This window comes from Paramormyrops kingsleyae, chromosome 10 (assembly GCF_048594095.1).
Source record: "Paramormyrops kingsleyae isolate MSU_618 chromosome 10, PKINGS_0.4, whole genome shotgun sequence".
Taxonomy (NCBI): domain Eukaryota; kingdom Metazoa; phylum Chordata; class Actinopteri; order Osteoglossiformes; family Mormyridae; genus Paramormyrops; species Paramormyrops kingsleyae.
The window spans coordinates 28,769,240-28,796,764 of record NC_132806.1 but is presented as its reverse complement, the minus strand read 5'-3'; the positions used below and the strand labels follow the sequence as shown (position 1 = coordinate 28,796,764).

Below are 27,525 nucleotides of genomic sequence, written 5' to 3'. Positions count from 1 at the left end.
CCATTGCGCAAAAGCACCCACCCTTATTCGAAGGTGTCCAAGGTTCCCTCAAGTGCCACCTGTCACGTAATGTAGACTAGTGTCCCAAAGCCACACAGCATCCATTTGTTAAACCCTGTTATTTTACCTAAATAAATCATAACCATCACGTCACTCAGCTACCCACAAGAAAAGGTTATCATCTTGATTAAGAGACAAAAGCAGCTTACATCAGGCACCAGAGAACAAATAGGTCTTGCTGTATTTGACTGGGGAAATGTGCTTAGCTCAGACTGCTGTACTGAAACACCTAGCTCAAAGTAGTAAAAAGCAGCAAAGTCACTTTGGATAAAATCAGCATCTATGTAATGTAACTTCACAAGATAACAAGAAAGATGGAATGCAAATCAAGAGGGCCACTTTATTAGAGGTTATAATGGTGAACAAATAGCTCCCAAAGCCATGATAAAAAAACATCCTGAAATAAATTTCTTGAGGGGTTGTGTGAATTTCTAGCGAGTTTCAGGCCATAGGCTCAAATCCCAAATTTTGTACATGATAGAGTACTCATATCACCCTTAACTCTGATTGGTGACCCTCCTCTGTGACCCCAAGCTTTTCTCTTAAATGTTGCTTTTGAGTGGGGTTTCACAATCCGGTCCTCAGGGACCCACATGCAGTCCACTTTTTTGCTTCTTAGGGAGTAGGGAGGGAGCTCAAGAAATGTTGACTGTTGGGAAGAGAGCTCGGAGGGAGCAAAAACTTGGACCGACTGTGGGTCCCCAAACTGGACTGGGAAACATTGTATTAGAGAAAAGTGTCTAATAAATATATATAACGTAAAACTCCTTAGGTAGTTTACAACCAGCCAAAAGAACCTTTAACTTTCAACATTCTCACACTATATTTCATGTGTTACGTGCTGAAATCGGCATGGAATGGAGAAGAGGAGCGGGAGTCCAGGAAGTCGGGGAAGGGAAGGATTTATTGAGGAAACACTTACGGGGGACACAGTCGAGTACACGGGACAAACAGGCAGTAACGTCAATGACAGGACTGGGGGAAGATGAACAGGGAAGTACTTAAATACACCAGACTACATTGAACAAAACTAGACACAGCCGGTGACATGGGGATTTCATGCGGGGCAGTGAGGGAGGGGGGCGTGGCACACGGGAATCAGACGAGCAGGGCATGACATCATGTATCACACAAGCAAGATAAAGACTGTCTTACGGTATCTTTTCATAAAGATACTGTAAGTGACAGGGAAAGTTGTCCCTAACCTGAAATCAATTTCAAGTCAGACTTTTCTAAAAAATAAATCAACCCAAAGACTTGAGCTGTTGAATGTTACAGGTGCATAACCCACAATGTTAAAATGACTTTGTCTCCTCAGATGGTGTATTGATGGTTTAAACATGTTTTTAAGAATATAAAAAGCCAAAATGTTGTTATTGAGTGAAGCCATTGCTGTATTACTAGAAAACTAAAGCATTTAACCTGAATCATATGAAACGTATAATATTAAGAATATGTTTTCTTGTTATAAACGAAGAAGCAGGAAAAAGTTTTGGTGGTTTCCAGGACTTCCTTCATCTTGTTGTAGATTTTCCCTGAAAATCAGCACACTATCAGTGCTGCACAATCACGCCCAGCTCCACCCTAGTGATAAGCATTTTACTCAGTGCATTACTCACATTCCGCAGTGCAGTGCAAAGTATTCGTATACCACACCAAACTGTACTTTTTGTTTAGGAATAATAATATACAAGATGAGAATACAATGTAAATTTAAATTTTAAATTAACTGTTTTTAATTATAATCAAAGCAGTGCTGGTATAAAATCCCTCTGTATTTACTCATCCAAATTACGTGTAAAGCATCTGCTCTCTACACTCATATCACTGAAAACCTGGGCTCTGCTTTATGACCTAGAAAATGAACTTTTTCCACATCCCATGCAAGAACAGTACTGATGATTCCTCAGGTATGACTACACAGAGTAGTATGTTCAAAGGCCATATGAACACTATAGGTTAACTTTGCACTAGCTGTCTCTGATTTAATGTATAACGCAAATGGCCACCTATTCACGCACATGGACACACCCAAACAAACAGAGGAAGCGACAATAACAATTAGTAATTATGTCACATTCTACTGGGGTAGTGGAGTGGTGGCATTGAGGCTAGGGAATTGGTCATCGGAAGGTTGCTGGTTTGAATCATGTAAATGTCAAATGTTTTGTCCTGGGCATGATGTTTTGTCCAGGGGCACTGGGCGGCAGGGAAGCCGTCACTCGTGTAGGGGCCAGAAACGACAGTGAAGGCTTGGTGTGAGAAGGGGCAGAGGGCAGGGTGGTGTGTGCACTGCATGGTGTGGCACTGTGTGGTGAAGGCTGGACAGTGAATACATTGCATGCTGTAGCGCAGCACTGCGTAAAAAGCCAATGATGGGTAAGATTCCTGTGTGAGTGCAGGAACAACCTAAGACAGGTGCTGTTGTAGACCCCTGGCACCGGGCTGAGGGACTGTTCGGGGTTTGGCCTGCTGCCGGTCCCATGGGAGTTGCATGTGTTGCTTTCAGAAAGTGTGTATGTGATAAAGGGTGTGGTGCTGGAATATAACTGGATTATACAACTGTGTGCTCTTTCAAGACAAATTCTCTTGCTTGTTCTACTCACAAAGGATTTACTTGCCTTGTAAATTCTATGAGCCTGTATAATAATGGAAAGACAAGGAATCACACGCAAACACTTCAGGTTTATTGCACAGACCTGTGCACCTGTCACACACCTATGACCTGTGGAATCCTTCCCTTCAGCTGAAGGAGTATTCTATGACTTTTCCCCTAACCCAGCTACTCTCAAGTGTTAGAAATTCATTATTTTCATCGTAATTCGTTTCAATGATGTAATCAAATGGTGGTAAGTTTTAGTTATGCAAACTCTGGACTACTTAGTTTCCTTTGCTGTTAGTTTTCACTCTCATTGTGTCCCCCAAATTCTAGCTCCTTCTGACCCAAGGATGAAGTTACATTTCACAATCTGTAATTTTCTGAGTTCCAAACCACACATACCGTTTTACTTTCCAAGTCAATATGATCCTGTAATATACGGGATTGGTGGGAAATTAAATGCTCTACTGCACTGACATGTTCCTTTTGCACAATAAAATTTCAGAACAAATAGTGGATGATCTTATTTTCAGTATATACATGATATTAGCTGCACTCAACAAGAACATTATTTACAAATCAAAGCATTTTGAAATAGAACTCTTGCCGCTTTCATTTAGAATATGTCAATGGCTTGTCCACAAACTATCAAGGAATATTGGCGAATAAGTAAATTTATCTTGAATGATGGCTGATGAGTATAAAGTATATTAGCTTAGTGAAGCAGAAAGTGTTTTGCTTCAATGAAATTCCTTTCAACAATGTAATGGTGGTGCCATTTTGCACAATACTTTGTTTTTTTTTTTTTTTTTCCTTTTTGGTTTGACAGGAAAATGCTCCTGATGATGAAAGATTGGCATTAAAAAGATATCCGGTCTACCTCCTCGAAATGAAGTTGAGAACAAGCTGCCTGCATGGAAATCCCACCTCCTGATGACCAGGGTCTCTTTCTGTGCAGGACATCCTACAGACATGTTTAATATCTCCCTCAGCCAGATTGTCATCCGCTCATCCTTTAAAACAGCCAACATCATCCCAAAACCAAATGAACCAAACAAAGATGGCAGCCTTAATGACTACCATCCCGTAGCACTAAGGGGATAACTTTGGGTTGAGCATTGGGGGGGGGGTCTCCACCCATTTAAGGGGGTGTAGAGGGGTTTATTGGCTGGTTTTTAATGCTGGGGAGTTACAACCCCCCCATAATTTACACCCATGCGTAGCACATCAACCATCATTGTGACCAGTGCTTTGAGAGACTAATCATGGGGCACATTAAAGTCAGCTTTTCCACCGTATTGGATCCAGTTTGCACATCTCCATAGTTACTCCACAGAGGACGCAATATCAGCCCCACTCCATCTAGCCTTAGCATACCTGGACAACAGAAATCTCTATGTCAGGATGCTGTTGATAGACTTCAGCTCAGCATTCAGTACAATCATTTCACAAACTCTAATGCACAAACTGGAAGGGCTTAGTATAAACTGAGAACAGATGTCCCCCAGGACTGTGTGCTCAGCCCACTACTCTTCACTATGCTGAACTTGGGATGGAGGAGCACATATAAACACTGGTAATGAGGACTACCTGAGAGGCAGGTATGGGAAATAACAATAAACGCATAATAAGGCATGATAAACTGCTGGAATAAATGCCAAAGAAAGGGCACAGCCAGCAGTGACATCTGCTGGTCAAACAGGAGCAGAACGGTGATGACGGAGACAGATCATGACGCCACTGCTAAGAGCATAATTATCATGTCTGTCGGAGAAAGCACAACCCAGATGCAGCTTTAGGCTGAGCAGAAATGGGCTTTATTGGGAAGATATACAGAGAACCAGAAAACAAAGAACCGTGAGGGTTCTAAACAGAGAGCAGAAAGGAACAATGAGGCAGAAGCAGTGTGAAGCAGCCCACAGGGATCACTGCAGGAACAGGAAACACAAGAAGCAGAGAGAACACTAAACATCCATAAGAGCAACAATGATCGAGCTGGGGAACACAGAGAGAGCAGGCACATATATACACAGATAAAGAGGGACTAACAAAAGGCAGGTGTGGGTGATCATCACATTAAGCTGAGAACAACTAGGTGATTACAGGATGGCCAGCAACCTCTGCTGGCCAAACGGGGACATGACAATAATAGGACCATGATATAAACTGGGATGAAATGGTTACTGACGGTTAGTATTACTATTTCAAATTTTAATTATCCTTAAAACCATGGTTCATTACCACGCTTTGAAAACTTTACATTAAATATCGTCCAGCATCAACCAAAGTTAGCAACAGTCTCTTAGACACAGGCGCGCACATTCAGCATGTAACCTGGGTTTGTTATGTGTCAGTGAAAACATGGCAGAAGGCAATCACAATGCTCCGGAAATGTTTAATGTTAATGCACATTTGACATGGTTTTCGTATGTTTACCTAAGGTACTGGCAATGTTATTATTTTAATGTTTATGCAAACAAAAAGTGCAGCGTGCATAAAACTTCTCAGTTTGTGTATCAGTACATTTTGAACATTTTCAGCATGTTTTAACAATACCACAATATTGATAATGTGATCATTTTGATCACTATTATCTTGATACTAAATTTTCATATAGTTTCATATCTACACATGAGGAGTCATTAAAATGAATATACAAATACATTTCCAGATGGAGTAAAGAAAAGGAGAGAGTGAGTATTAGCGGTGTGCCTCGATCTGTCACATATCCCTGAATCAGGAGCACGAATAGCTTACTGTGTGGTGCCACCTGCTGTATCACTGGGGATATTCTGTCTATATCTGCTCTCTAGAAATCTCTGAATTTAAGACTTTATCTGACTGCATTCATGGGAGTCTTAAAACAAAACAATTATCCTCTAGATCAAGAAATATCCAGAGTTTTTATTCCATTATTTATAACAAATATGAAAAAACGTTCAAATTTATCAGTAAAATGGCCCGATAATATGCTGTCTCGGCAAATTGTAACACAGTTGACTAAGAAGTTGCATTACAGGGTTTCTGATACTTATGGGACTAGGATATTTATGCTTTTATTCATATTAACTGGCTCATTAAATGTGCTAAAAGGGTTAGCTCAGGGTTGTATTTTATAACACTTATAAATTAACAGGAACAACATACAATGGCTAAAAAAATACACACCTTTGTAAAAAAAAGCCAGGGTTTCCAAGCTTCAATGTGACATACAACCTGTACAATTCAACTGAAAAACAAACAAATCTGTTAGAAGGAAAAATATTTTTAAAAAATTAAAAAAACATACAATAAGCTGGTTGTATAAGTGTGCACACCCGTAAACTAATACTTTATTGAAGCACCAACATGTAGCAGTTATTTTGTTATAAAGTATTTTATAACAAACATGTGAAGGATATCCATTGATTCTTAAATGCCTTTACGTGACACATCTCTGAACAACATAAAAATAAGCGGATTTGACGTCATGTGCCCCTCCTGTCCTTGCAAAATCTAACTTGGTCAGTTTTGACATTCATGTCTATGGAATACAAAGAATATTCCTTAATAATTGGCTTGCTTCATTCCTATTTAGACTAATGAAAAAATCTGATTGGTTGGCGTTTGCCCATTCTTGGGGTGGGTTAACGTCGTGATTGGGTGGGCCAGTGTGGACCTTCAATGAATTCGGCACTCAACACTCAAATTCTTCTGTACAAGGCTTTTGTCTGAAAATCCATTTGGAATAGGCTTTCCCGCCCCCTGAAAGCTCATGTGGAAAACGCAGTAAAAACCTATTAATTACAATCCCGTACTTTTTTCAACTTCACCAAATCAGCAGTTGACTCTACGTATTTATTACACATCATACATAGTAATACTTTTGAAAATCTAAACACTACACTACTATACATACTATAAATACTTGCAAACAAACCCATATATGGTGTAGCTGCGATGGCCGAGTGGTTAAGGCGTTGGACTTGAAATCCAATGGGGTTTCCCCGCGCAGGTTCGAACCCTGCTCGCAGCGGCGGGCGATAGTTTTGCAGCTTCTGGCTCATATGTCATAAGTCACGCTTTCCACTTCGCTGAACCAGAAAATGTCACGTAGAAATACTATTCCCTACAGAATAGCATAGTCGCTCATCTGAGAGAAAAAAGAATTAGATGTGAAGACTACTAGATTTGCGGTTTGCAGTGTTTGGGTTAGCTATATGACAGAGATTTTCCAGAAAGGAAATAAGCACAGATTTCAGAGACTTCCTGAAATTGTGGGTCTTCTACCGGACAGAGTATATATTCGATATTAGAACCCAACCGATTGTGTGCCCCTCCTGACCTTGCAAAATTGAACTTGGACAGTTTTGACATTCATATCTATGGAATACAAAGTATCTTCCTTAATGACTCGCTTGCTTCATTCCTATTTAGACTAATGAAAAAAACTGATTGGTCAGCATTTGCCCAGTTTTGGGGAGGGTTAACCTTGTGATTGGGTGGGCCAGTGTGGACCTTCAATGAATTGGCCCTGTTTGTAACACTCAAATTCTACTGTACAAGGCTTTTGTTGGAAAATCCATTTGGAACAGGCTTCCCCCTTGTTGGTTAATGTGGAATACGCAGCAATGCCCTATTAATTACAATCCCGTAGTTTTTTTCAATTTTACCAAATCGACAGTTGACATTACATATTACTTAATAGACACAGAAATACGTTTTAAAACTTAAAACACTATACACCACTATGCATACAAATATTTAGAAGCGAACTCGCCAGTAACCGGACTGCTGAAGCAGTTTTTACCGTTTGCAAACCAAATCCTAACATGTCCAGATAATTCTAAGTCATATCCAAACAAATGGTAACGTCACATTGTCATGTGATCACTGACTGCACGTGATTTTACGTTTTGGCGGTAAAAAGACACTCAGTAGATAAACGTTCGGTTTTTTGCCTATTCGCCTGTAATAGAGGATTGGTCTACAAGGTAAGATGTGAAGTCGTGTAGTATTACACATATTAATTATTTGTTAATGTCCTTTATGAGCTAGCTGGTTCATTAATGCGTCTGCTGTTCTGTAAATATTGTTATACATCAAAAACATTTTTTTCAATTACATGAGTTAGAGGTTAGCTCTGGGTTGTTGATAGAAATGCATATCCCAGTTTCGATCATATTGCGGCTTATTTCCTAAAAGCAGCATTATTGCTCAAATTTCCTGCAGTAAGAGTAGCATGAACGCAGTTTTGATTGGGATGAAATAAATCACTGGATTCAATTACAAAACATACGAACTTAAACTTGTACACAAATTCAAACTTGTACACAAAGTTTGCTTTTGCATGGTCGTATTTTATAACGATAGTGTGAAGGATGAGCTTCTTAATTAGTCTTTTACTTGTGATTACATCAGCAGTTAACTGAATGACTGTATCTAAAATAATATGACAGTAATACCAGATTTTCTAAATTGTCATGTGAACTACATTTTATGAAAGTGACCTGTAATGTCTTGTGGGAATTTGCAGACATGACAGACTGGTAAACCTGACTCATAATAGTCAGATACTATGCTCCAGTATATCCAAGAAAAATACTGGTTTAGTACTGGCAAGAAGCCTGGAAGCAAGAAGTGGAAGGGTGTGCTGCAACAGATTGATTCATGCCCATTACAATATCTGGGGAAAATGCATAGCTTGTAAATGTGGGTGTCACAAGGTATGTCATGAAAACGTCAATCCTGATTTTGGTGTGAGGGGGCCTGATCTTTGTGACTGATGCCATAAAAAATTGCACGGATTTGTCTGGCATTTTCAATTTCTGGATTCCACAATACTGAAAATATACTTGTATTAAAATAATTACCTTAAAGTGAACATTATACCTTAAACTCTGGTTTCTGGATGGTACATTAACTTTAATAAATATCCATGGGTAAATGGAGCACAGAAAACTTCTGAGAGAAACGTCCATCTAATAACCACCTACCCAGTACAATGATTTTTATATTTTAAACTCACTATGCAGCACAATATGTGCACTAGTTACCCAAGGAAGCAAAATGGTCTCCAGCATATTCAGCTGTACCAGAAGCGGGTTCAATTACATGATAACATTAAGTGGAAAATTTTAAATAAAAATAAAAAATCTCAAAAATGGGCTATTGTGAAAAACTGTCTCTAGCCCACAACCTGTTGATGAGAATGAATACATTTGATAAGTAATTTTCCAAGTACAGCTAGAAAACTCAACATACATTGTCTGTCAGAGGAGCATTTTTAATAATTTCTATTTAGCAATACACATACAAACAAAATAAGATGTCTGGTGTCCATCCTGGGTGAGAAATTAAGAGCAAAATTCCATCAGCCTCACTTTATGATCTTGGTTCTTAAATTTAAGTATAAAACAATGAAATTAAAGAGGCAGAAATAAATAGTGAAAACATCCTGAACTGAGTTACACGAATTAAGATACCTGTGTTACGGTCTAAATTATTACAGACAACACAAAAGTGGTACGTTTCTGGACTAATAACCTCTATGTTTTGCATGAATCCTGTAGATCAGTGTTTCTAAACCCAGTCCCCATGGACCCCCAGACGAGTCACATTTTTGCTCCCCCTCTTCTCCCAACACACTTGTACCAGGTATTTGCTGTTCTTGATTGTGTGCTGGGAGGGAGGAAAAATATATGGACTATCTTGGCGTCCCTGGAGGCTGGGTCAAGAAACATTGCTGTAGATTAACAGTAGGCCTGTGGATCACAAGCAGCAGGCCGCTTCAGCTTGGGAAGCACCATAATTTCAGACAGCCAGGTCATCATCTGGGTCCTCTGGGTCAAAGTCATCGCTGGCATCAGGATCGTAAACAATTCGGCCTGAACCAGGACGAGGCTGAAGTAGGGCAGACTTCCTGTACAGGGAAAGAAGAGAGCAACGCTGCAATGATGAGCAATATGATCGAACGTTATTCAGCTTGGCAATCATCTGAGATGACTAACCTTGTGTATTGTCAGTGACAACTCTGGTAAATGAGTGCAAACGATGCATTTCTACAATAACTATTCTGGATCTCAACAATGTGCAAATTCTAGAGACCGAAAGAAAAAAAAGCATCCTTGTACATCAAATAAAGTGTCATGGTACATTAGATCTGGATGAAAATATACTAACTGAATAGTGTCAAATGCACACTAAGAAAGAAAAGAAAAAAAGACTTGAGACTTAGTAAGACAGAAAAAAAGCAATACTACATTTTCTGGATATTTCATTAGCCAAAGTAGGCTAAGCCAGATCACAATAACATATTATGCATTCAGTGTTACCACAGTTACATTGTTATACATAAAAAGCTGTATTAGGCTAATAATTGGAGGGTAAATATGTGTATTTACTTCTCTGCACTGAACACAAAAGGAAGAGACAACTTTTCTTTGGCTTCTTTTTCACCCTCGGACAAGCGAAGGTTAAAGGTCAAGTTGGCAGCAGGATCTACCTAAGTAAAGAAACACTGATTAATGTGCTATATTCACATAAAAATGTTGCAGTATACTTTCATGGACTTTTCTGAAGAAGTGTGTAACTGCTTATTCGAGACAGTGTAATGGGAGATTAGTTAACATTATTTCATGGTTTATTGCAAGTTTACACAAATTCAGACTTAAGTGATCTCAATGTATGGAAGAGTGCTATGTAAATAAACTTGTCTTGCCCTATCTGCGTCAGCGTTTGCAATTCCAGAAGTTACATTTCATTTTTGGATTGTGCGTGTGTGTGTGGCTGGGTCTAAATCCAAACACAGCTGGCTATTGTGCATGATGACTATTGAAAAATGGATGACCGTATGCCTCTTACTTCACGCTCGTCTTCCTCAGTCTGCGGACGCCCATGATGGCTGGGCCGGGATTCGACAGTGACCGTCAGATCCTCCTTAACACTGAAGTACTCCTCCTGGTAACACAAACAGAAACTATGACCAATGGGCTTCAGCTTACAGCTGGTTACAGTCTACAAATGCTCTTGGCTCAGTCGATATCTGCTAACACTCTTATAATTTCACCTTTTATTTCATGATGCTAAAAGTGCTATTTGCAATGTTACAAATGGGAATGCAAGAAAAGGGCACCAAGATTTTGAGGATGTCCCCAATTCCACTATAGCGGAACAGCAAAATCAGTTACTATAGATTTACAATGATGGCACTGAGGTCAAGCAACTACCGCCCTGGAAAAAATGTAGAGACCACTCTAGATATACACCATTGTCTAAATCTGCATTTTCAAATCTTGGATTAATCCTGGTTCTGCTGACAGAAAGCTACACTGAGCCTGCAGGTTGCTAACAGGCTCAAAATTTCTAAGACACCAGCACACAAGAACAAGGTGAAGCAGGAGACAATGGGAATGCTCAAAAACCAGCCAGGTAGAGGGTGGAAGCGACTTTCTAATGCCAGAGATGACCGTCAACTTATCCGACAGTTTCTCATGAATCGAAGGATGACATCAAAATGAATAGGAAACATTAAGTGATGTGAAGTGCACTGCTGGGACAGTTTGTATCAGGCTCCTAGAAGCAGGACCGAAGACCCATAAAGAATGGATGAAGCCCTTCATTAATGAGAAACAGAGAAGAACAAGGCTGCAGTTTGCTATATTCACAGACGCACACACATAAATTGAGAAATGAGTGAAACAAAAATTGTGTTGTGGTCTCTTCAATTTTTCCAGAGTTGTATACGAGACACTAGCCTCTTTTATGTCCACAGCATAAGATTCCTGATGCTTCCTACCTCGTGAGTAACCTTGCCAGATTTGGTACGTCTGGTTGTCTTGGCAACGGCCTGCTGACCCCTGTCTCCTGGTACCACAGATATAACAGCAGTAGCCAGATGGCACAAACTACCCACGATGCCCTGTTGGTGCAGATCGCAGTGCAGCAATGCCACCACTCTCCTCAGTGCTCCACCTTGTGGATAAAAAATTTTTCATACAAACCATGAGGAGGTCAAGTTTCTCCACCATTACTTACATTTTTATAAGTGTTTACCTAAATCATTTTAGATTAACTGGAATAACCTCTCCTGAGTTCCTGTAGTCGCTGGCAGACAACAGCAGGTGGGTGGTGCCTCAAAATCCAGGAAAGTGAATCTATGACAAGTGTTGCTGGTTTCGACTCCTCCGACCCACTCAGGTGGACATTGAGCTCCTCAGATATGAACTGATGAACAGTGAAAAGTGGATGTTCAGACCAGCCTAGTGGGTCGGTGTAGCCATTGTGGACACACAGCCTACATCAAAAAAAGGGAGGGAGGGGCTTAACGGTGGAGTTTAACACGAACCCAGGTTAGGTACTCAGGACAGACGCCACACATGTACACACAGTGTACCTAAGCTCAGCGTGAGCTATGCTAATCCACAGACTTCATTGCTTACTTTACAATTTACCTTTGCTCGCATTTCCTGTCAAGTCTCAGTCTTACATCCTCTTCACAAACTTCAAATGCGAGCACGTGGACATCCTCCTCCCTAAAATACAATTATTCGCTTGTTTCTGTATATTTTATTTAGTTCCCCTGAAGAATAGACTGGATTTTAGCGCGGGAAAAATGCACAAACGTCACCAAAATATTATTCAACGGCAGACTGCTTAGCAGAAACATAAACATTATAGTGGTTTCAGAAAAAAAACAACGCCCATGCATTGGAAGACTTGCCGGATAAATTTAAACATAATACTAGAATTACCTAGTAGTACAATAAATGTTGCGGTTGATTGTTAAAATACACTTCATGTGACCCTCTGTATTACTTAATTTGTAACATGCCACATCCTGAGAGCAATGCGTCGGTCACGAAAAGTAAATAGATGCATTGATTAAAAAAAATAAAAAACGATTTCTTACCGATGCAGGGCAGCGGCGATGCAGCTCTGGAGAAGCTGCCGTCCACAGCACTCCACCGTGTCTGTAGGGTCGAGGTTTTAGATTTAAAGGACTCCTCAAAATGTTCAGAAATACCTTATACACGTCATGTACACATTTTAAAAGTGTTACAAATGTAAAAGGTATGTAAAAATGTTAAGTGTATTTTTTTTACCTTGAATTATTACGAATCCTCCATTTTCGGTACCTTGTATTACATCCAGCAACATGCTGATTCCGTCGATATGGGTTCGTTCCCCACCTTTTCCTCCGTAATGGTAATTGAAAGCCTGTATTCAACAGGCCAGCAGCATTACGTGAGCCCGAGGCTTTCCTGTGGCCTACCGATGTAATGTTTCTAAAAATCAGTCTAAATTTACTACTTCTGACAGAAAGAAAACTTGTCTGTCATGCAGCTTAAGTAACTTGGAATTACACTTGCGTACATGGCTTAAATTACAATTAATTTTGTCATTGAGAAAAGACATCCAGTTGTACCTACGTCGAAACTCTATGTCCCACAATCCCCTGTTTTTTCCAATGACAAAGCAGGGTTTTTTTAACTACTGATCACCAAATCAGAGTCAGGATCCCTTAATACTAATACGCGAATTTAGAAATGGGGATCGACTGTGTAAATATTTTCCTCCCAGGAATGGTACCGGTATAAATAATTAGGCTTCTTGAGAAGCACAATTACACGTTTTGTTGAGCGAAAGAAAACAGCAGATAATAATGTGAGAATTATTTACTGGTTAATGACACGTGTTACGTTGAACGCACGACAGTAAACACTTAATAGTACAGTGATCAAAAAGGTCAATAAGACTTTATTGCAGCTCGGCATTATCACATTTTCACTACAAAAACAAAAAGCTTCTGACAATTGGCAACACAAAGCACTGATAATGTGGAAAACGGGAAACACTTTACACGAACACATCTAAACATAAATTGAATTCCTGTTGGGAAAATACAACAAATAAATTGTTTAACCAAGAACGTAAAGGGTAGATATGTCTCTACCTATCATCAAGTAATCGTAGACATTTACTTAGCTATTTATTTAGCCATTTCGAAGCTAATATAAAATACACATATTAGCAGACTGAGAGAAATTTCGCGACGACCAAGGAAGCCGCGCAGCCCACGACGCATGTCAACTGAGAAGCAAAGAATATGATTGGCTGAGAGAAAATGACTGAATGGATTTTCCCGAAGTTTATTGGTCGCATATAAAGAATGACAATCACTCCGCCCACAATCAGTTGATGAACTACAGTTCCCGACATGCCCCAGCGAGCCGTGTTTTCTTGACCACGAGGGGCCACCCTAGAGTTAGTTGACATTGATAATGGTGGGAGTGAAGCGCGTAGATGTTACCGAGACGAATTTAGTACAACTTTTGTCGTCTGTCAGAGAAAAGGGATAATCCTTCCGATTTCCCCCGTAACTATTGCACCCAGAAAGAAAGGGGCTAAGTAGCAAACGTCTACTATCCAAAGAGACGCTGCTATGTAGCCAGTTAATTTGGATTGTGGAAGGAGCGGTTTACTTAGCTCGCAATGTAAAGCTGTGGCGAAAAAGAGACTTTTTTTTTTTTTTTTTTTTACTGTTTTTATGCGACGGATTAGCTGGGAAAGGGGAGTCAAACCAAGAGTTTCGTGGATATCCCTACAGGCGGGAACCTATCCCTACCGACGCCCGGTGAATTAGTCTTTCATCGGCGCTTGCCTGCCCCTCGTCCCCCGCCGAGGCTGCAGCTAAGCCAGCCAGCCCGGAGAAAAGGACAGCAGAGCCGGGTACCGACTGTGGCTTTGCTCGAGTGACAATGCTTGAAATTATGGCTGAGCATCAAGGTGGGTCTTTTTGTGGAGTAAAGCGCTTGACTTGGATGTGCTCGGGAACTATTTTTTTTTTTTGGCTCGACGCGGCTAGCTAGCCGGCTAAGTAGTTAGACAACGGCGTCGTCGTTTTCAGTCCTGGTCTAACCGATTTAACTGCTCTTCAGATGCCGGCTCCTTTTGTCGACCAGTAGATCCTGGGCTGTTTTATCCCGTTTTATTCGATAAGCGTTGCGGCAGCTTGGCGATGCCGTGTGGGCGTCCGTGCTATAGCCAACTAGCTAAGTTCAACTGTTACGGGGCGAAACAACAGAAAACCCGCAACATTATTTTTTTCCTCACAGATGTTTAACTTGCCGCTCGCAGAAGGTCAGTCTGACTGCTTCACGCTGCGTTTTTACTCGAAACGGACATTTCGGCCCCTAAAAACGCACACAAAACTGTCAAAAGTGCCTTAAGTTTTGTTTCATCCTCTTTTTTTAGTCCTAGCTAGCCTAGCCCCTTGGCTGCGCCTGGTCCGCAACCGAGACAAAGTTAATTAAAGCACGACAGACGCACCAAGCGCCTAAAGTCTCATGCTGTTTTTCTGATATTTTACTTATTTCGTCGAAATTCTTGGCTCGTCTATTATGAGTGTCCTTTAAAAAGCAAAGCTGGGGATGGGGGGGGGGGGCTGTAGCCGTTTGTTACCGCATGGCGAGTCAAACGGAGGGGGGAGGAAAAGCGTTAACCGGGCTGGCTAAAGAAAATAAAATCAACTTTCAGGTGGTCAGTTTAAAGTTTTTATGTTAACGACGGGGGCACCGAAGCCGGATCCCGCATTCCGGGAAGTCGCCGTGGCAGCCCCGCGGGGTGTCCGACGATTGTGTGTGTCTTTCGGCATTCGGTTCGTCCTCCTTCCCGGCGCCGATTGCTAGAGCCCCGGTTAACGCGGCGCTCTGCTGGGGTACCTGGCCGCCCCTCAGAGCTGCTCTTCCTCCCCCATCTCTCCCTCCATCCGGCTGGCTATGGTCCGTCGTTATGTGATGATCGCTTTTGCGCCGGATCTGTACGCCAGATGGTCAGTCGCGGTGTAGTGGACGGGGGTAGCTGGGCATGCTTTCGGGATTTAGGTTATCGCAGCTAACCGTTTAATTAACCTGCTACCTAGATTAAGCCGGGTAGCATGCAATGTAAAACGGAGACAAACCTGCGCTCTTGAGTGTAGGTTAAATGGTGTACAACTGCGTAAAAAACGATGAAGTCATTGCAATGTAACGCCGCCGACACTGGAAACTTGATTCTGCTTCGTAATTATAATTCTTTTTTCTTGTGTTTTTTTTCTCCAAATAGATACACTTCTAAAATGCAAAACAGAGCCTCTGGTAAGATCGATTTCTTCTTTGTTCGTGTATCGATTGATCGTCGCCGTGTTTTTCTAAACTCTTCTCTCCCGTGTCTAGTAGCTTTGTCCTTTAGAGGTAACTTGCATGGAGGGCGATCCCTCAAATTGTATTGCACAATATATTTCTGATCGATAAAAATGACCTCATCGAATCATAAGCATTTAGCTGTAAAGCCCTAAGGTCCAGCTGCAGTGCTGTCGGTCTCGATTTACAGTCGTGAGGAGTCTGATTTATTGTCCGAAGCACGAGTTGGAGATAAAACGGCAGCTTGGGAGATCGGGTCTGTCGCTGTTTTTACACTCGTGTTACCAGCAAGGTAGACGGGAAATGGTTCTGCTGGTTGCCGACCCTGATCTGTGTTGACTTTTTCTAGCCCTCGGAGGGGAGGAAGAGGACAGTGGAAGACTTCAACAAGTTCTGCAGCTTTGTACTGGCCTACGCTGGTTACATCCCTACTCCTAAAGAGGTATGTGTAGAGCCGCCCTCAGCATTCAGCGTTCGGTTTCCCCCTAGTACTATAATCCAAGCGTTCCGGCACTTGGGTTTTATGGTGATTCGCCTAGTATTTTGTGACACAGCGCTCTCTGCTGGTGGTTTAGTATAACAGTCCAAGTTTGGCTTGTGCAGATCATTAACTCAGGCCGTGTAGGATTGTAGATTTCCAAGAGCAGAGTTGCTGACGAATCTAGTGTCATGCCTGCAGTTGATGTGGAGGTTTTTTGTTTGTTTTTGGATTTGTGTAATGGATTCACTACAGCAATAAAACATAGTGTTTGGGTTAGTTTTGTCTGTTGTCCCAATACATTACATTTTAATGTAACAGTCTAAGTCTCTGTTGCTGTGATTGAAAGGTCCTGGCCTCAACAGAATAGTCCCATGTCCTCGGGCCCTTGAGCAAGGCCCTTAACTCCTAATTCCAGGGGCTCTACATGCTGACCGGCTCTGCTCTGTGACCTCCAAGTTTGCTCTCCCGTGTGTGTGTGTGTGTGTGTGTGTGGACAAAAAGAGAATCTTCCCACCAGGATTAATACTAAAGAATTACTCATTAATACCAGAGAGTCCCTTCTAAAAGAGCCAGATGAGCATTTGGTGACATGGTGGCTTGGTGCTTAGTACTGTAGCGTTCTGCATGTTCCCCATTTCCCTGTGCTTCCGAAGATAGGCTGCTATCTCACTGTGATCCTGTACTGGTTACGGTTTGATAGAAGATAGGTGGCCGACCACCCCCCTCCCCCCGCTGTTTGTCAGCTGTTTGCATGCCCTTTCCTTCAGGAAACCACCTGGTCCCCGGCCTCTTCCAGTTCCTCGGGGGCTTCAGGGGAAGGGGACGGAGCATCGGACTTGCATACCATCCACACCTTTGTGCGCAAAGCCCGTGTGAACAAAGGCAAGAACCTTCGTGGGTTGCATGAGGGTGGCCCCCTGCTGGACAAGATGCGCCTGAAAGACTCGCTGTATGGGGGCCACGGCGGGGGAAAGACAGAGCGCAGGAAGGAGAAAAGGCTAAAAAAGCTGACTCTGGGGGCAAGTGAAGCGGACAGGGGGGGCAGCACTGGGGGGAAGCGAGCTCGGATCAAGCACAGTCAGAACCCAAAGTCTCCTAAGTGTCCAAAGAAGCCGAAGAACTCCGCTCAGAGTGAGACAGACTCTGAGGCGCCGCCCGTCAAGCAGGAGGAGCGCACAGCAGCGGAGGCGGCGGAAGAGGGGGATGTCGGCCCTGAGGTGCAGGTGCTGGGCGAGGAGTCGACCAGGGAGGCAGAGGCGAGCTCCAGTGAGGGCGAGACCTGGATCGCGGACGAGGACATCATGGTGGAGTCTGGTGGGTGTCTGCACAGCGCACACAATACCTGTGGAGCATGTTTGCTCAGAATTAGCGAAAGCTGGCGAGACGGACATCTGTGATCCTGCTGGCTGCAGTCAGGGCTCCTTTTCTACAAGGACACCATATTGTGTCTCTCCCAGTCCAGTAAAAGCTTTTGTTCAATAGGGGAGGGAAAATGTGTATTTTATGAATGATGGATGGTCAGGGATATCCTGTGTTTCATAGAACGAGGGCTTTAAAGCAGCTTATAAAGTTGATTTAAGTTCTGTTTTATATAAAACTCAATGGGAGTGGAACTCCTAGAATGAGGTTCTTATAAAGCACTCTCTCCTCACTCTTGGGCTCTCCAGGTGACGACTCATGGGACTTGATCACCTGTTACTGCGGAAAGCCGTTCGCCGGACGTCCAATGATCGAGTGCAACCACTGCGGGGTGTGGGTGCACCTCTCCTGCGCCAAGATTAGAAAGTCCAACGTGCCCGATATCTTCTACTGCCACAAGTGCAGGGACTGCCGCCAGGACAGACGTTCTGGGCACAAGAAAGACACTTAAAATGTGGGAGGAGTCGTCCTGCCGCGTCGTCCCACCCCTTTACCTTGGGGGTAGAACATTCCCCTTTGTGTTCTAAAGTGGTCCTTTTTTCAGAGGAACTTTTTCATCTCCAGTGCTAAGTATTCCCAGATCTTTGTTGGAAGCTCCATGGTTTGTTCTATTGTCAAACTGAAGCTCTAAACTAGTTTAAATTGGGGGGAGGGAGGGGGGGGGACCCACAATCTCATTCGCAATGTCTCATTGTGGCTTTCACTCAGCAAGGCATGGTCCGAAACTCCAAAAACCGGAAATCCTGACTTGAAAATCACAATCAGAAGACTGCATTGTTTAAGCTTTGCGGTACACGAGTTGCTGGTGTGCTACATAGCTCACATACTATTGTTACATCCAATGAGATTTCTGGAATAGACACTGCATTTGAACATGGGCATTTATAGAAATATATCAAATTATTTTGAGCTGCAAATTTTCAAGATATGCCTTGTTGGGGAAAAACAAATTTTCATCCGTATAATCTTATTAGAATGATGACCAAGATAAAGCCAGAATCTCAGAAGTCTGTAACCAAAGATTATAAATTTCATCCACAGGATTTGCTGTGTTTAGTTCATAAACTTGTTATAAATGCAGCATAAACTCCTTATAAATGCAGTTTCTCCAGGAATGGTTTGAGTAAACCGTTTGTAAGGTTCCTCATATTTTTCTGCACTTGGGTTTTTTTTTTCCTTTTGATTGGTAAACATTGTCCACCCACCCAGAAATGTCACCAAAACTAACTTTTTATTTGTGATTGTTAGTGTTTGTGCTTTTGTTTCCTCCCTTTCCCCCTATTCAGAAGTTTTATTAGGTTTTTAAGTTCTGTGACTGGTGACTCTGCCCTTCTGCCATGAAGGTGCTCAGGGCTGACCCCATCACGTACGAGCTGGGAAACTGATCTGTCCATTGACGCTTGCCTCAGCAGGTGCGGTTAGTGTGTGTCTTTCACAAATTATTCTGTCAAGTCTCCTGGGCTGCTGTGCTGAGTGTCAATGTTGCGTCATAACCTCAAGTCCATCTACTTTTTTTTGTTGTCTTTTTGACACATTTTCAACCTAGTTTTTAGGGCCCCCAGCCACAGACAATTTTGCAAGTCGTCATAATTAGCGAACTCTTAATGACCTGCATGTGTTTGGGGGTGGGGCACTCTGAATGGTAGGATCACAGAATAGTTTTTATATATATATATATATATATATATATATATATATATATATATACATAAAAAATAGTAAAATGTCTCCTTTCCGAACTTTCGTTGCTTAGCGTCACTGTCCTTCTCAGGGGAGGAGTCCAGCACCGCGTGTGAGCTGAAGGGTGCACCATCTGCTGGAGTGACCCCCACCCCCCTCCCCCGATTATCCGAGGCAGGACTTTGAGTTCAGGGCCACGTGTGAAAAGTCGGATTGGAAATCGATCCCATTGCTACGTCAGTTTCAGCTGGTCTGCTCTCGCCTCATGTTATGCAAATTCTGCTGATTTGACAGGATTGTATCTTTTTGGGGTTTTGTTAAGAGAACCCGTGAGTTTTTCTATTATTTTACTGATTTCCGTTTTTAAGGACTTGACCAGTACAGTGCTGCAGGTTGCCCCCAAAACAGAGACTGCAGGTTTGCCCCTGTCAAGCATTATTTTCCTTTTTTTTTTTGTACAGAAATGAGTGATGCTACTGAATTCATGTTTTTTTTCTCTCTCCATTTGTTTGGGGGGCATGGTTTAGTTCCCCTATGAAGCCTATAACTGGCACTCCTTCCTTTGCAGTGCTCATGACTGGATATATTCCCCATCCCTGCCTTTGATCTGTACATATAGCGAAGTGAAGAAGTGGAAGAACAATTGTTTTTGCCGTCTTTTTTTCTTTTGGTGGGAGGGTCGTGGATTGTACTCATGACAATGAATGCACTTGTCAGTTATTTTTGAGTTATTTCGTTTATTTTGTTCCATGATGAAACCTAACAATCACTGTATTTATGAATACATGTCCACTAGAGGGAGCAACGTTCAACATTACGACATACTTGTATGACATAAATACAAATAAATAATACATTTTGTTGACTTCAGCTGCCATCTGTGTCGAGAATTACATTTTCTTTGTAATTCTCCCGTTAGAAAACTGTTATAAAACAAACAAATAAAAGGAAACAAACTATTAGTAAAGTTGAGTGAGGAAAGGGGATCTGTCATGGCTCACAGTAAGATCGGCCCAAGGAATTGGTCACTCTGATTGCACGGTGAAGGTTTTATTCAGGGTACTTGTGGTTTTCTGGGTCCTCCTGCAAAATAAGCTCAAAAGTTAGTGTCTGTTTGTGTTTTGGCAGTATGACTGCTAAAGAATTACCCAAAAGAACATCCAAACCTGGATGTACAGCACTGCAAAAGTCTCAGGCAAAGAAAATATTATGAAAGCTATTTATCAGACTAGTAAGTCTGTATTAGCTTTAAAAACAATTTAATGCTGCAATATATGCAAGTTAAGTGTGACAACAAATTTCACCACCAGCTCACTTCGTTTTGAAAAGTCAATGAGGTATTGCTTGACCAAATGTAGTATTGCCTAAGACTGTACATTACTGTATGTATGACGTGTAAGTTTGGATTGCAACTGTAGGTCAGTATCGTGCGACCCCCACCTTTCTGCTGCGTAGGGTAGAAATGAAGGTGCTGCCGATTGTGTCTAAGGGGGTGCTTACTATTCTCCTGTGGGTGAGAAATGGGGTTACATTCAGGCAGCGATGTGAACAGTGAGACGGGGAGAGCTACAGACAACATTGTGAGCATCGCCAAGGAGGACGCAGTCATTTGGGGAGAGCTACTAGTGCTATATTGAACATTACTGAGGAGGACCTACTTGTTGCCGCACCTCACCTCTTGTCCTTGGTTTTTCTGTGGTGGGTGCTGTGATGCTGTACAGACAGGCGCTCCAGCGGGGCATGGAAGGGCCTGGATTGGCGTGTCCCCCTGTCACGGGCACTCTCTGCAGCATCCAGTGGGAACTGGTCCCCCAGGTCGGAGATCTCCGACAGATAGAGGGACAGCTCGTAGTCCGGCCAGTTGCCATCATCCTGGTTGTACAGTAGGTGTCATGATGGTTAAGGGCTTGTATCGCTGTAACAGCTGATCAGTAAAACACTCCTGTGCCCTTTTCAGAAAGTTAGTTAATCTGCTGTATTTATTTTGAATTTTATGCCTCTGGGTAAAAGTGCATTAGCGGGTTAGTTATGACCTTTGTAAAAAACAGAATTTACAGATAATGCTATCTTTATTTTGTAATTTGAAAAAGGCATGAAGCAAACATGAGATCATGGATCCCTCTATAAGGTCCGTCTGTACAGAAACGTTGGTCACAAAGCTGAGGATTTTTTTGTGAGCTTACTCTCTTCTGCCGAATTCGGTGAGGCAGCAGGAAAGCGGACAGCTCTTCCAGGGACAGGTAGAGAGCCAGAGCGGCCAGCAAACACCTGGGATGCAACATCTGGAGAAAGAACAGCATGATGGGAAAGTGTCTGAAAATGGGCTTACGGGGTGACCAATATGAATCGTCCTGAAATGCGAGCTTCAAACGGACTTTCTATGTTACAAGTGTCATCTATCAGCTTATTTCACAATGCATTCATTACAAGTCGGCTCTGAATCTACTGGGGCACAAAAAGAAAATGCCACGAGGAGTTATGAAAGAAAGGGCAAAGTTCAGTACACTTATCAAGGGTAAATGTGATGAGAAAACAATCACATTGTCATAGTGAACAGTGCAACATGACACTAGAAGTGTTTGTACCGGTATTAAATACATAACCGTTACATACTCTTCATATACTACACACATGAAGATGCAGATGAAAGCCTTACCTTGATTACTCTGTTTAAGAAGTGGCAAAAACCAACGGCTCCTTGCTTTCAGTGTCTCAGTTCTCTCCTCTCTTGTTCCACGCTGTGGGTGTTTGCCCAGTTTTTGTAGCCTTGGACTTGGGGTGGGTTTATATGTAATGAGGACGGATGGGTGGTTATTTGGGGGGGGTGGTGCGTGTACGAGACGATGTGACTTTAAGCACAGCAATTACAGCCCAAAGCACTGCCTGCCCCCCCCATTGAACTTGGGGACAAAGCTTTTAGGCCATCACCACCACGGCCCCCGCCCCCTCCCAACAACTTTCTCATCAGCTGAGGAGGAACACAGATGACGGTGCGATTAGAACGTCGCCGTTGATGCTGAAGAGCTTTGTCTAGACTTCTTGGGCCAGGTTGTTCAAAAAGTCTAATCTGGATCACAATGATCCGGATTTTGAAATCCCTTGATTTGGCATCCAGGATCATGTAATCCATCATACTTACATCCTGGTTTTTCAAAGCAAAATTGGATTGGATTACTCTGATCCAGATACAAATTTAACAAAATTAGCAAATCTGGATTACCAGTGTTTTAAATCTGACTACATATTCCAATGTAAATTGCTAGCTATGTACAGAACAACAGGTAGAACAATCAGTGTGGAGTCACTTTAAATTCTGTTATTTGAAGAGACAGAAAACGGCACAATAAAATAATACAAACATACCCTTTCTATTTTCAGTTTCTTTTGAACTGTCAGACCCCTCACCTGACCAGCAACAAATATACATTATTCAGGAATACATTGTAAATATTTTGAACACGTTTAAAATCAGAAAAAGGCTAAATGTCCAATGTTAATAAGGAACCACAATCTTAGATTACTTGTGACTGGTTCCTTGATGGTTATTAACATGCAGCGATGAATGACAATTCAAATTAAATGTATTTGTATGTATTTTATGGGGGAAAAAAAGACACTTTTTTGTTTTTAGTTTAGTGTCCCTCATGTCTGCCTTATCACTGTAATGGCTCAAGTGCAAAATATAAATAAATGTATATATTACATGATGCAAATGTATTTCCTGAATCCACCCTACTGCTGTGATCAGAATAATCCAGATTTTTTTGGATCAAAGTTAGCCCAATCCTACCAAAAAGACTTGAACATGCAAACTGAGGGTTTGATCTAGATTAAAACCAAGACTGGATTACATGATCTGATTTCAGAATCCGATTTTCACGATTTGATCCAAGTATCCAAAATATGATCAGATCACTTTTGGACAACTGGAATGAAGGATGGAGGTGAATGGTCATGTCTCTCCCATTTCATGTTACAAGTGAGAGAGAAAATATCTCTGTGTAAACACTCTTATGGAAGAACTAGTTAATCAAGGCACTGTGTGTGAATCGAGGAGTACTGCTTCATTGTAGGATAATAGAATGGTGATCCATTGGGCCATTAAAAAGCTGTCCGTGAAACCTGCTGACCCCGCGGATTCCTATTTATCTGAAATGCGATCGTGAAAATGTGATATGGAGAGCGAGAGAGAGAGGAGGCCGATGTACTCGTGCCATGTGTGTGGCCATCGGATATAGATAGCCGTCTCGATTTGCTCAGTTTGAGTGGCCGATCGCTATCAGCAGCGTGCAATCCTCAATGGTGCCGATTGCCCGCCGCTCAGGCACGGGAAGAAGGAGCAGAAACACACAAACACAGAAGGAAATGAGCGATGGGGAGGTGCGGGGAGAGGAGGAACTGGGGCGGGGGTCCTGAGAGGAGCGTACCAGCACTCCAACACGTTCTCGCTCTTCCCTCGTCCCGCCCTCAGTGCTAATTAAGTCTATTTTGGGCCCGGGGGACAACTAAACATAGCGGCATCGCTGACAGATAGCCCACTCAAAAATAAACCGAGGAGCGGCCGGTCCCTGCTCTGCACGGCCCCGCCCCGCCCCGCCATCCAGAGGGGCTGAGACCAGATAGGCAGAGCTGATTAGGCTAATTGTCCGAGGAGCGCCCCGTGCCTCGGGGGTCGCCTTGTGTGTGCCGCCGGCTCATCCCCAAACACCCACCCCCCCGCCCCCGGTTTCTGCAGCCCTATAAGTACCAAGGGTCACGGACCGGGCCGAATTTAGAATGAACCGGCAGCCCGCGTGCACAGGCAACAGGAGCATGCAGGGTCAGCCGATCACCAGCACGCTGGCCCTGTAATCATCTTCACTGATGCTATCGACTGGTGTTACCCAAGTGTATCAAAAAGCAGGATGTGGTTACGGGAATACTGTCCTCATGGCGGTAAGATTCAGTGCCTCCAGAAGAAGGGGAAGGTTACCATTGAGGTTACTAATAAGATTTATAATGCAATGATGTACACTACAAAAGTAATGCCCCATCTCTGTGGTTCCCGAGATAAGCCCCAAGCCCACAGGAATCCTACACTGGATAACTAAGCATAAATGGTCAGGATGGATGGACAGATGAATGGATGAGAAGCATAGAAAGTTGCATCATAATCACCTGGACCCAGCTGTTTACCTAGATGTGACCTGTTGTTGTTCACATAGCTAGTAGCCTATGTTGTGTTATGCTGCCGCATTTAGAACATTGGTAATCCAGATTAGGTAATCGTGAAAAGAAGTAATCTGATTGGATTTTAGATATCAGGTTGGATCAAATATTGAAAATGAGTTGTTCAAAAGAAAAAAAAATTATTCTTAAGTCAGATTAGATAATGTAGTCCTGTCCTGGTTTTGATCTGGTTCAAACCTTGAGTATCTGCGGTTCAAACATTTGTAGGACTGGGACATCGTTGTTCTAAAAAAAAATCAGGATTACCCTGATCCCAGCCGAAGGGTGGATTTCAGGAAAAAAAATTGGAAAACTTTTAAACTGTTCAAAAAAATAATAAATAAATAAATAAATAAAACAAACAAAAAAAATACAGCATTTGTATCATGAAATGTATACATTTATTTATATTTTGGACTTCAACCATTACAGTGGTAAAGTAGACATGAGGCACACTAAAGTAAAAAAAGAGTTAAAAAAAAAATACAGTTACATCCCTTATTATTGTTAACTATTGAACATTTAACCTTTTTATGATTTGAAACACATGTTCAAAATATTCACAATGTGTGAACAATGTATATTTATATTTGTTTATTTGTTGTTGGTTAGGTGAGGGGCTCTGACTGTTTAAAAGAAAATGAAAATATTTTATTTTATTGTGTTGTTTTCTGTCTCTTCAAAGAACAATACTTTACCTATTGTTCTTTACATAGCTATCAGTCTACATTGGAATACGTAGTCCGATTTAAAACACCTGTAATTTAGATTTGGTAATCTTGAAGAGCTTGTATCTAGACCTGCCTGAAGTCTTCAACCATCATCCCCCATCCCAAGAAAGACCCCTCTTGGCAACTTGATTGACTTCCGTCCAGTGGCGCTCACTCTAGTCATTATGAAGTGTTTCAAGAAACTGGTCAGAAACCACATCATCAAAAGTCTTCCATCTGCATTTGACCCGCACCAATAGGTGTACAGGAAGAACAGGTCGACAGAGGATGCCATAGCCACAGCCCTACATATAACTCTGACCCATCTGGAGCAGAAGGGGAGCTATGACAGACTTCCATTCATTGACTGCAGCTTTGCCTTCAACACAATCATCCCAAACAGACTGGTAACTATATAACACAACCTTGTTTCCCACACTCCACCTGCCTCTGGTTTAAAAAATTTCTAACTGACCGTGTCAAGGTAGACTCTCACCCCTCCTCAGCACTCAGCCTTGGCACTGGCTCCTCACAGGGATGTGTGCCCCCTACTGGACACTCTCTATACCCATGACTGCATCTCCACCCACCCAAGTGATGCCATCATTAAATTTGCAGACGACACGACCGTGGTCTAGCTCATCTCAGGGGGCGGACGAGACTGCATATAGGGATGAAGTGGCAAGACTGTCAACATGGTGCAGCAAGAACAACCTGACCCTCAACACCACAAAAACCATGGTGGACTTCAGGAGAGACAGATCTGTCCCTCAGCCCATATACATCAACGGAGACTGTGTGGAGTGGGTCCCAGCCTTCAGGTTCCTGGGCCTGCATCTGGAGGAGGATCTGACCTGGAAAACCAACAACAGTGCTCTGATGAAGTCGTTGCTGTACCTTCTTTACATTAACTTAGCTGAGAAGTTGCTGGTGTCCTTCTACAGGTGCTCCGTAGAAAATGTGTTGACTTACTGCATCACTGTGTGGTTTGCCAGTTGCACTGCAGGAGAAAAAAAACTGCGCTGCAGAGGGTCTTTAACTCAGCCAAGAAAATCACCGGCTGTGCTCTCCTGTCCCTAGAGGAGCTCTACAGATCCCGCTGCTACAGAAAAGCCAGCAGCATCCTGGAGGACACATCACACCCAGCACATCACCTGTCTGATCTGCTGCCCTCAGGCGGGCAGTACAGAGCAATAACAGCTCATACAAACAGACTGAAAAACAGTACATAGCCCAGGGCCATCACTGTTATAAGTAACAAACTGAAATGAATGATCATCCAGTCTCTCACTGTGCAGCTCTGTTACTCTGTGTAATATTGCTCATTCACTACAATGTATGTTTGACTTTAAATATATTACCTTACCTCTCACTGTCACAGTTGCTGCATAATGCACTGCATACATTTACTGCTTTTTATATAATTTATTGTTCTTATATGCTATTTAGAAATTTTTATTTTGACCTTTTTGCACTGAAAGGGACTGCATCTAGTGTCGTTGCACAATGGTAATAAAGATTCTGATCTGATCCGAAAATCTGATCCGATTACTTCTGAACAACCGGGCCCAGCTGTTCAGCAGAATATCCCGATATTGCTGAAAAGAGAAGCTGGTGGCTCTCTTGAAGGAAAGACCTCCAAGCCAGTGGTCACAAGTTATTTGAGTTTGGGACATTGATTGCTTAAGCTAGAAGTTTGTAATTATTGTAATAACTATCAGACAACCTGCATCATACAACTAAGAAGTGCATTCCGCCTTGTGAAAGCTAAGGAGATTAGTTAGATCCAGTGGCTTTTTGCCTTCCTACCACAAGGTGGCATCGTGACTCAGGAGGTAATCAGGGATTCCTTCGGCAGGTATAATAGTGGCTGCCATTGCCGCAGGAATTCAATGGTGCTGACAGTCTGCCCCGCGATTGTGTGCTGATCACCTCTGACGCAGGCTGCCCCGTAACTACAAAGAAGCTGCAGTTTACAATTACAAAGGAAATTAATTAAATTGTGCTACATATATAGTTTCAGGAGATGACTGCAAACACATTTTATGGCTTAAAGGCTAACAGAATGTTGAACATTCTCTGATACAGCTCTGGTTCAAAGTAAAATACAATCTGGCAATGACTCACCACATTCATCATGACGGCTCCCTGGATGTGACGTTGCTGTTCAGATAGGCCCGAGGGGCTGAGAGACAGACGCACCTTGTA

The 27,525-nt window shown here is 42.4% G+C and overlaps 2 protein-coding genes, 2 long non-coding RNA genes and 1 other non-coding gene across 9 annotated transcripts in view; 2 read left to right on the top strand and 3 right to left on the bottom strand.

Annotated features, from left to right (window-relative positions):
* Positions 1-4,596: 4,596 nt before the first annotated feature.
* On the bottom strand, positions 4,597-7,505 carry LOC111836437 (uncharacterized). Its single transcript, XR_002836432.2, has 3 exons — positions 7,449-7,505; positions 6,579-6,791; positions 4,597-6,410 (listed from the first exon to the last, which is right to left on the bottom strand). It is a non-coding gene; the product is annotated as an uncharacterized lncRNA (long non-coding RNA).
* Positions 6,593-6,674, top strand: trnas-uga (transfer RNA serine (anticodon UGA)). The gene has a single exon. It is a non-coding gene; the product is annotated as a tRNA-Ser (tRNA).
* Positions 7,506-8,901: 1,396 nt separating the features above from the next.
* On the bottom strand, positions 8,902-13,115 carry elp5 (elongator acetyltransferase complex subunit 5). The gene is made up of 8 exons (XM_023797581.2): positions 12,742-13,115; positions 12,549-12,609; positions 12,091-12,171; positions 11,722-11,933; positions 11,436-11,611; positions 10,502-10,597; positions 10,042-10,142; positions 8,902-9,560 (listed from the first exon to the last, which is right to left on the bottom strand). Exons 1-8 carry the CDS (start codon positions 12,794-12,796, stop codon positions 9,452-9,454), a joined length of 891 nt encoding a protein of 296 aa, XP_023653349.1. The 5' UTR covers positions 12,797-13,115; the 3' UTR covers positions 8,902-9,451.
* Positions 13,116-13,882: 767 nt separating this feature from the next.
* phf23b (PHD finger protein 23b) lies at positions 13,883-20,264 on the top strand. 3 transcript variants are annotated; one of them, XR_002836422.2, is made up of 6 exons: positions 13,883-14,425; positions 15,743-15,774; positions 16,169-16,261; positions 17,068-17,614; positions 17,968-19,131; positions 19,491-20,264. XR_002836422.2 is itself a non-coding variant. In XM_023797580.2 (5 exons), the coding sequence occupies exons 1-5, from the start codon at positions 14,398-14,400 to the stop codon at positions 18,168-18,170; spliced, it is 903 nt and encodes a 300-aa protein (XP_023653348.1). In that variant the 5' UTR covers positions 13,883-14,397; the 3' UTR covers positions 18,171-19,407. The 3 variants fall into 3 exon arrangements, 1 of the variants encoding a protein (XP_023653348.1); XR_002836423.2 differs by having other exon boundaries at positions 19,473-20,264; XM_023797580.2 differs by lacking the exon at positions 19,491-20,264 and having other exon boundaries at positions 17,968-19,407.
* A 3,863-nt stretch (positions 20,265-24,127) lies between these two features.
* Positions 24,128-27,525, bottom strand: part of LOC111836371 (uncharacterized) — a 5,114-nt gene continuing 1,716 nt past the window's right edge. The window contains exons 2-4 of one of the 3 annotated variants that reach the window (XR_011993632.1): positions 27,127-27,525; positions 26,290-26,441; positions 24,128-26,171 (exon numbers count right to left, since the gene is read on the bottom strand). The exon at positions 27,127-27,525 is cut by the window's right edge and continues 1,156 nt beyond it. This is a non-coding gene — a long non-coding RNA (uncharacterized lncRNA). Of the gene's footprint in view, positions 26,172-26,289 lie in introns of all 3 variants that reach the window. The other 2 variants (XR_011993633.1, XR_002836406.2) reach the window with 2 other exon arrangements.